At 45.3% G+C, this 8901-nt stretch overlaps 2 protein-coding genes across 2 annotated transcripts; one reads left to right on the forward strand and one right to left on the reverse strand.

Moving 5' to 3' along the window:
• Positions 1 to 1411: 1411 nt before the first annotated feature.
• Positions 1412 to 1996, forward strand: PtA15_10A465 (uncharacterized protein; the record flags this gene model as incomplete). The annotated part of the gene is made up of 3 exons (XM_053160643.1): positions 1412 to 1507; positions 1671 to 1799; positions 1916 to 1996. The coding sequence occupies 3 exons, from the start codon at positions 1412 to 1414 to the stop codon at positions 1994 to 1996; spliced, it is 306 nt and encodes a 101-aa protein (XP_053024597.1).
• A 4313-nt stretch (positions 1997 to 6309) lies between these two features.
• On the reverse strand, positions 6310 to 8176 carry PtA15_10A466 (uncharacterized protein; the record flags this gene model as incomplete). Its single annotated transcript, XM_053160644.1, has 4 exons — positions 6310 to 6376; positions 6480 to 6634; positions 6712 to 7850; positions 7924 to 8176. 4 exons carry the CDS (start codon positions 8174 to 8176, stop codon positions 6310 to 6312), a joined length of 1614 nt encoding a protein of 537 aa, XP_053024598.1.
• Positions 8177 to 8901: the final 725 nt, after the last annotated feature.

The raw sequence follows: 8901 nt of genomic DNA on the forward strand, positions 1-8901 counted from the left end.
TTTCTTGGGGATTCAGGCGCTCTGAGCGACTGTGAGTCTGTATGTTTCATTCACTGGCCACATGCGTTTCCACACCTTCATCTTGTCACGACTCCCAGTCGTAGATCATGCTGATGATATGTTGCTCATACAAACCAGTGCCGAAGTTCGCTGTATGTTGTCACAGATGATAAAATATGTATTTTTATTATGTAAATATCATTCACCTCGGCCCATCGTCTCCACCACGACTGCCACCTTTGGAAGCCTGGACCAGGGCCGCATGATGAAGAGCAAGAAGGTTTAAAAGGCTAAACGCTTCATGCGGTGTCCAAGGGTGTCCAGCTCGCGGATCCCTCGGCGTATGTACAGGCTTGGTAACTCAACATGACATGGAGCTGACAGGAAATGGGTTGATCCCGAGCTAACGCGGATGCATGGACTGTCCCCAACATACAGAAGATTTGAGGAGTGAGTATTCTTCTCCATTTTAAGTTAATGATCCAGGATGGCATCTTGGGACCTGTTCAGTGTTGACGAGGTTTCAAGGTTTTCGAAGGTTTCAGGGGAAACGCGATTTGAACCTAGTGTGGTGTATGAACAACAAATACACAGGTTGCCCATTATAATCGATGGATACAACTCACTTTTTTTTGTACACAATCATACTGAAAATACTGAAAATCATCACAAGCAGTGATATTCATGTATTATGTACATACAATGTGTCCTACTCAATTCATAATTCATATCAAGCGCGCAGTCCAATTCTCTCAACACTGCTTGCCGATTGTTTGTTAACTGGCCGACTGTTTTTTGCTACAGGTCTGTAAACTATTTATTGTTTACACAGGGAAACTCACGCCGGCGAATGATCATTCATCTCCGCTCCTTCTCCTTGTCCTTTGTCAAACGTTTGGTGATAGTGCTACAAGTCGACCACCCACACATATGTACTAAATCAACTACTCAAGACTCGGATTGAAGGCACAGTCTACCCGCTGCTACCCAATTTCGAATTGCCTCAAGCCGGCTAGGGCTATAGTGTGCTGTTCTATGCAAATGTCATCTTTGATGTTCAGTTACGGTTGTTTATAATAAAGAACTCCAGATTGGGTCACCTCTATAGACTCAAGTGTGTGGCTGATCTGATCTGCAGCACCCGCTTTTGCTCAACCTATTATTTCGCGCCCCGTCGTCGGGATTGGTCTAGATCTACTTTCCATCGACAGCATTCATCCGAGGTTGACTGCATTAGACTTCATTTAGATAAATTTCTATCCTCTTGAAAGCTCTTGAATCCTCCGCCATCTGCCGTAGAATTTGTTTTCCCCAGCCTCCTCACAGATATTAACGAAGAGCGCCTCCCATCCTTTTCTTCCGAGCATAAACTATCTCTGAACCTCCACTTAATCAAGAAGAACAACCATACATGATGTTCTCTTCCGACCCGAGTTTGGGATTAATGAACGCTAAGTTCGGCTCCCCAGTATCTCAGCCGTCGCCTACTAACACTTGCTCTTCTACGGTCAGTTCTCTTACCTAATTCTGGTCTTGAAGGATTGGCAGTTTTCCTGAATCAATCAGCGATCGTTTATTCTGCTGCTCACTATTGTACTATGATAACTTAATGGTTCAACCACGCCGGAACCTGTTTGCTGATCCCTATGTCGTCTTCTCAAACGTTGCAGACTCAGGTGAATGACGGGCCGAGTTCGGGCCATGCAGCAGCACCAATTCATGACAAGCCCCCACAAAACTTTAACCGCAGAAATCTCTACCCGATGGATTATGAAGAGGCGGCTTTCAATCTTCAACAAGTTCAGTGCACAAATTTTTCCCTGGGGCGATCGACGGTGGTTCTACCCGGGGTGGATGGCATGCTCAATGGTGCTCCAGCGTTATATCTAGCTGAGGCTCCCCCCTCTCTGCAAAGATCAAGTCTGTCGCCAACCGAACAAACGCACTCACCACTGCCTCATCCCCATCGCCGGCGCGGGCGCCGCCATCTAACTAGCGAATCACGCACGGGCAGCGCGACCACCCCTCACTCCAACCTACAATCACCTCGCCAGCGTGTCAGTATTGCCTGCACATTTTGTCGGGCTCGTAAACTACGGTGTACACCTGGTCCGCCGCCGTGTGAACATTGCAAGAGAAGAAGTCACCCTTGTAAATTCGACTATCAGCCTCAACACCCCGATCACCTGCCATCTGCGGGATCTTCCTCCTCCACTTCCAGGGATCCGGCCATTCATCAATAAAGAATAGTAACAAATATGTACTAAAGTTTTCTTTAGCACTTTGCTTGTATGAATTTCCTCCCTGAAAACCTCAAACTGCTCATATTTCCCAAATCTTAAAAGGATCCTTTTTTATCTCGCTTCTCGGTTTTTAATATCTTATTTTCATTTGGCGTGTTTTTGTTCCATTTCTTCCGGTTCTTTCCTCTGGATTTGATTTGTTTCCATTTTCCATTTTTGCTTGGAAGTATTGGGGATCTCAGAAACACAAGGGAAGTTGCACAATATGTAATAATTTTTGGGATAATTTTTTATGTACAGCTCTTTATGCGGATTTCTTTTTCTCTCTCATCGATTCATTTTTTTTCTTTTGGCTTTTCTGTTCTGAAAAAAATCTTTGATTAGGACATATACCCATGTATTATACCTTGAGTTTTTCCTGTTCAGAGCCATCATACTGATGTGATTTGGAATGATGTGTCATATTATTTTAAACTTGCACACTCAAGCTCCTCTAGGGTAAAGTGAGCTGGAGTGTAACCCAGTGCTGGGTTACAGGACATACTGTCTCTTCTAAATATGTGGAGAAAATGATGCTGACTCCTCACAGATTTTACTGTGTTCCAGAATCTTGGGCAGGAAATCTTTGCAAAAAATGGCCTGGGGGATAGGGGGGGAGGTAGAGAATGTGCCGGCAGACCCGGGTGCCGCACCCATTTTCGCCAAAAACAGGCACCCGGCACCGTGCGGCGGGTGCCGGTGGTGTACCGGCGGTACTCAGTGACTCTTTCACGTGAACGCGGCGCAATCATACCCACCGCTCGAATCTGAGTTCGGATTCACGTCTGCCGAACTGCGCTGCCGCGGACAGGTTGTGCCAACCTGTCCGCCCTAAGTTCGAACGCGGGGCCACATGGCTGGTGGGAGATTGGTCTGGCCCCCATTGGCCTCACCCGTCCAACTCAACCAACTTGTGATGTAAATATGTTGGCGTGACCCTGTGGTTGAAACACAGTTGGTATGGGACTAGTCAGGAGAGGGAAAGAAAGGTGCTGTTTAGGCTGCCCTCTGTGTTGGTCCGGATGATCCGCAAAAAAAAGGGAATAAAAAGTGATAGCTGGTTGGGTTCGGTTGGATTTCAAGAGATACACTCAGGTTAGAAGCACAGCAGCGGTTTTGTTGGTTTGAAGAGGTCCGGAAACAAACAAAGAAACAACGGCAGAGCAGACTTCACAATACTCGAAACAATGAAGATTGATCAAAACATTGATGGTTATTCTCTGGATCAGAAATTCCCCATGCCAACCCATCCTCCAAGTGTGGAATCGTACTTGGACTCCGGGTGGAGCATGTCATGGGAGTTTTCATCCTCTCCTTGTGCGTGAAAAGGGCACAGACCTTACAACAACACAAAAGAAAAGAAAGGAAAACAACTGTGAGAAATTGAAAACAATGTTGGAGCAGAGCAACTCTGGAGCCAAAAACCTTGATGATTGATTGTACCAACACTGGGTAGTTACATTACCCCTCCTTCTCTGATTGTCCAATTGCATTGTTGGACCTTATTCCTTGATTCTCATTCATCCCCCTCTGCTGAGGGTATCCACAACAGTGAAATAGGTACAATACATGTATTGTATTTGTATTGACAATACAAAGTTTTACAAAACTATGTATTTTATTGGAAGCTAAATATGTCAAAATACAATACAATACACATGTATTTTAGAGATGGTATAGAGAATGTCAAAATGGACCCGGGTACCGGTTCCACCACTGGTACCCGCACATTTTTTTCAAAAAACTGGCACCCGGCACCGCCTGGCGGGTACCAGTGGTCTTTTAGGCGGGTACCAGAAGTAACCACCATTTTTTCATCAAAACTCACTCCCAAGCCCCAAAGGGAGTGAATTATTACTTGCCATGCCGGGGGGGGGGGGGGGGGGGGGTGCAAGCACTGATGGAGGACAGTGATGTATGTAGGGGTTGAGGAACTTGATGCCAATGCTCTCAATCATTTCAATAGAGAAAATACTATCAAAGGTAGTGTGGTGGTAGAATTGGATGCGGGGTGCCAAAGTGTCTAACAGATTTTCCAGGCACGCGGTACTGGGGGCACAAGGGCTCCAAAGGCAGCTGGGGCGCATATGCTAGGAACGGAGTGTGCAGTAGAAGGCGGCGGAGCTGTGGCGTGCAGAGCAGAGAGGACTTTCTCAGTCCAGGTAGTCCAGCGCGGTGATTGGGGGAAGCCGTGGCAGATGAAGCAGCCTACATCAGCAGAGGCAGTGAGTGGGATCCCAACATTGGAGGCTAGGCAGGGGCATGGATTGTGTATGATTGGTGGTCTGGTGGCTTTATACGGCAAGCGGCGGATGCACAGATGATAATGTGGGAGCAGAGGCAGGTAGTGTGTGTGCGTGCATGGGATGGGAGGAGGATTTCTATTTGATATTTCTGTTTCTATTGGGGTTATGACATGCGGCGGAGTTTTCTCTTGGTTTATTATCTACAGCGGAGTGGTGGAGACTTTTCTATATACATGGGGGGTGTTCCATCTTTAGGATCTATATCTTATTTTGCTATCTTCTACGGACTTTTATTGTTTTTTGATGGCTTATTACTCATTTCTGTGTGTTTGTGATTGCGGAGGTTCTTGATTATGGTTTTCTTGCGGCTACTTCATGTGGTTGCTTATGGTGCTTTTTTGGTGTTTTAAAGTGTTTACCTTTACTTCATTGTGGATCATTATTATTATTACATTGTGGATTTATCCCTTTCTGCGGAGCTCTATTACGTGCTTATACTACTTAATGCTTGATTATTCCCCCAGCCAACGGTGGGCCAATGTGACGTGTTACAATATGTGGGCCAATTCGCGTAACACATTGGTCATTATTTTCAAGGAAAAACTGTTAATTTTAACAAAAAAATATTGAATCTTCTATACTTTACAATAGATTACAATACAGTTTTGGCTATATCAATGAAAAATGGCCTGTATTGGCTGTTATAGAGGGTATTTTATGTTATTTTTTAAGCCCTCAAGGTTATACTAGTTAACTTTTGTAAAATTGATAACCATATTTCTGGTATTGTAACTTATTTTTCAATACTTAATAATTTAAGTTAACAGGTAACTGTAACGGCCCACCGTTGCCACAGCCATTTGGGAGATTTAGGTCCAACCCAAAATTTCCCTGTGATTTCTGTTTCCCATCCGCCTCAAACCACAGCTTCTGTGCTAGATGACGGTGGCTGTGCCAAATAGCCCTGTAAGATAATAAAGCATACTGGTAATGATCCAAATAAGGTTCACAAACCTTATTTGGGCTTATGACGCAGCAGCTCATTCCCACATATGATGCTGGGCCCTGCCAAACGGGGCCTAAGAAAGAAAAAAGCAGCAAGAAAGAGCTAGCGGTTGTTTTTTGACAGCCCCAACACTGCAATTTTTTGTGGGTAGTGTTAGCGTACAAAAAGGCTATGCTAACAGCATTGCTTTTGTCTACGTTAACACCGTCTGCCCAGTTTTGTCCCCGCGCAACTACAGCTGGGCAGAAATAGCAGCCTGGTTTTGTTCCTATACAGGCAAATACAGGGAAAAAGTTAGTGTATTGTTTCTGCCCAGTTTCTCCGGCCCTATGGTAGCGGGAATTTATTCCTCTACCTTTGGTGAGCAAAAATGGCGTGATCGCACAGCCACCGAAAGAAAAGAAAGCGCCCAACGTGGGGCTCGAACCCACGACAATTCGATTACAGATAGATTTCTGTTAACGCTTGACTAAGAGTCGAATACTCTACCAACTGAGCTAGCCGGGCGTGCTTCAGGGATGACCGGAGACTGAATTTTGGGTATATGAAGCAATAACCAGGTGAACAAAGCTGCAATTGATTTACAATCTACAGGTAGATAAACATACAACTCCCTGCTTCTTCCCGGGAAGAAGCAGACAGAAAGAAGGCCAGGAAGTAAAGAAAGTGGAAGTGATTAAATGGATAATTAGAGATGAGAACAGGTGTTGATACATGCGGGTTGGATGGATACGAGGTGGGATAATGTTGCCTCGGGAATTTGGTTCGATTGCGATCAAAAATAAACTTGAACGGCAGAGCTCATGGATGAACTGCTGGGGCAATAAGGACATTTGACCGTTCTACAAATGCGCAAATCAGTTGTATGATTCAGCCATGGACTGGAGGTAGATTGGTCACCCACAAAAAAAAACGAAGTCAAGGATTCAAAGAGAGAGGACATACCCTCCACCTTTAGCCAGCTTTTGCATGGATTCTTTGGCAATCACGTGTCCGCATGGCATCATCATAGGTGGGTTGGCGTCCGTGGATTGTTCTTTGGAGACCGGGCATGCGAAGACGGAGTGAAATCTAAACTCCATCGGCAATGGGATTTCTACCTACAACGGCCACCAGAATTAAATCAATCAGCGAAACGCAGCCCCTAAAATAAATCGAGTATTGATAGTCACGAAACTGGTAATTCATCCGCCTGACTCCATTCAGTCCGTTTCTCTTTCATGACCGATCTCACTTTCGCGATTTTCGCCAGAGCACCGCCTGAGCCAAGTTCAGTGGCGACCGTCAAGGGCAATTCCTTGCTCCAATCCAATCGAGCGTAGAACTCTTTGGTGAATAGAGGTACGAGATGATCCGCATGAAGCCACAGCTCTGAGCAATCATAATTATCACCCACGCCAGCGTTCTCGGCCGATCGATAAAACTCGGAGTAGGGCGACTGTTTTAATCTAGAGAACGGAGTGTAAAGGCTCGAAGCCGTGAGCCTGACGGCTTCGTCCCATCGTCTTGGGAAGAACTTCGGAAAATGCTGCTGGGCGTATTCCAGCGCTATCTGTCGAGATTTCGTGTATTCTTCAGGATATTGGTCGTCCTCTGGTTCAAGTTTACTAGCTTGGGGTTCGATGATGATCGGAACCTCGGTTTGTGGGTTGGGGTGATCGACGGCCGAATCTGTGGAGCTCGACTCCATCTTTTGATCTCCTGCTATCTTAGAACCCAACTCGACTTCAACCTCGATCTTGTCTTTTGCATCCTTATCTGATGCGGCGTTCATCGAGCGATGATCAAAGGCAGGTTGAGTTAACAGTCGAACGAATCGAGACCGGTGCAGATCGAACTCCAATGGACTCTCCCGCGCCTCGAGCCAATCACGATTCCGTGCAGCCCATTCGAGCGCGGGGTCCAAATCACCAGCTTTCAGCGAGTCGTTAATCCGAAAGAGTTCCTGACACGCTTCGAGGACGTGGGCAGACGAGGTAGCCTGGGCCTCCTGAGCAAAAAGCTGAGCGGTTTCGAATCTTCCTTGACGAAGCAAATGATCGATGATCACCCGGTTGAGTGCTTGCTGAGCACTTTGGGATATGAAAGGTTGCTTGGGTTTGGGTGTTTCGTTTTGATGGCCTGGTACGAGGTTGGTGCCAAGTAATGGAAGCACTGTTTGATTGAACCTTTTCTCGATCATCTTTTGCCATTTCGACGTGAGTGAATATAACTCTTTGTGGGATTGTAAGGCCGCCTTGGTCGCTGCCTTTGAGCGATTCATGATCGGTTGGAGCCCATTGTTCTGTTTGATCTGAAATCCTTCGATCTGCGAGCCTGCGGACCAAACCAGTTGGTGTCAGTAACTGATCTAAAAGCTCGCTTTCCTTATGAATCAACGGAGGCTCGCCTCTTTGGATGAGGTCCTTGAGTGACTCCAGATCGGAGATGACCCTATCGATATCTTCTGTGACCTTGGAATGGTTCGATGCTGCCTTGTTCGATAGGCTTTCCCAGTCTCTAAAAAGTGATTGCATAACCAAGCGAGTCCGATTGTTCGATTGCGATAATTTTGAAGGTCGAGATGCTCTGAGAGGGTGGTTGAGAGCGAAGCTGTCCCGCGAGCTTCCAACTGGTTCATATCCACTCAACCTCGCGGGCATCCAAACTTGACCCAAGGCCCCGTTTGGCACCGATATAATTATAGGTGATATAATTGCTGATCAATTCAATAAAAAATAGAAAATTCAACATAAAGCCTCCAGTTTTTTTTTGTAGGCAACCTACAGTGCTGGTCTCTTCAACTGTGAACCCAGAATCAACTTATCCAGCCATCTTCAGCACCATAATACCATTATATCACTTCATATTGGTCAAAAGTGATATAATGGTATTATGGTGCTGAAGATGGCTGAATCAGTTGAATCTGATTTCACAGTTGAAGAGACCAGCACTGTAGGTTGCCTACAAAAAAAAATGGAGGCTTTATGTTGAATTTTCTATTTTTTATTGAATTAATCAGTGATTATATCACCTATAATTATAGGGTCTTGGAAAAACGACTCCCAAGTTTTGGGAAAACAACTCCCATACGTCCGCGCGACTATTTTTCGACCAGCGCTGGACGTCGACCTAGACCCTTTTTTTGGGTACGGCTTTTTTGGGAGTCGTCGACCCAAAAAAATTATTTTTTGGGAGTCGTCCCCACTAATTTTTCGTATTATTTTTTATTATTTTTAATATGTATAACTTTTTTGTTCCAAGTACTAGAGCCATAAAAATTTGATAGCACAGAGAAACATACACAAAAAGACAATACTGAAAGTTTCAGCAGTATTGTCCCATCAGAAAATGAGATATAAGGGATGTGCGCCAAAATTAGTAGGAA

Source organism: Puccinia triticina, chromosome 10A (assembly GCF_026914185.1).
Source record: "Puccinia triticina chromosome 10A, complete sequence".
NCBI lineage: Eukaryota > Fungi > Basidiomycota > Pucciniomycetes > Pucciniales > Pucciniaceae > Puccinia > Puccinia triticina.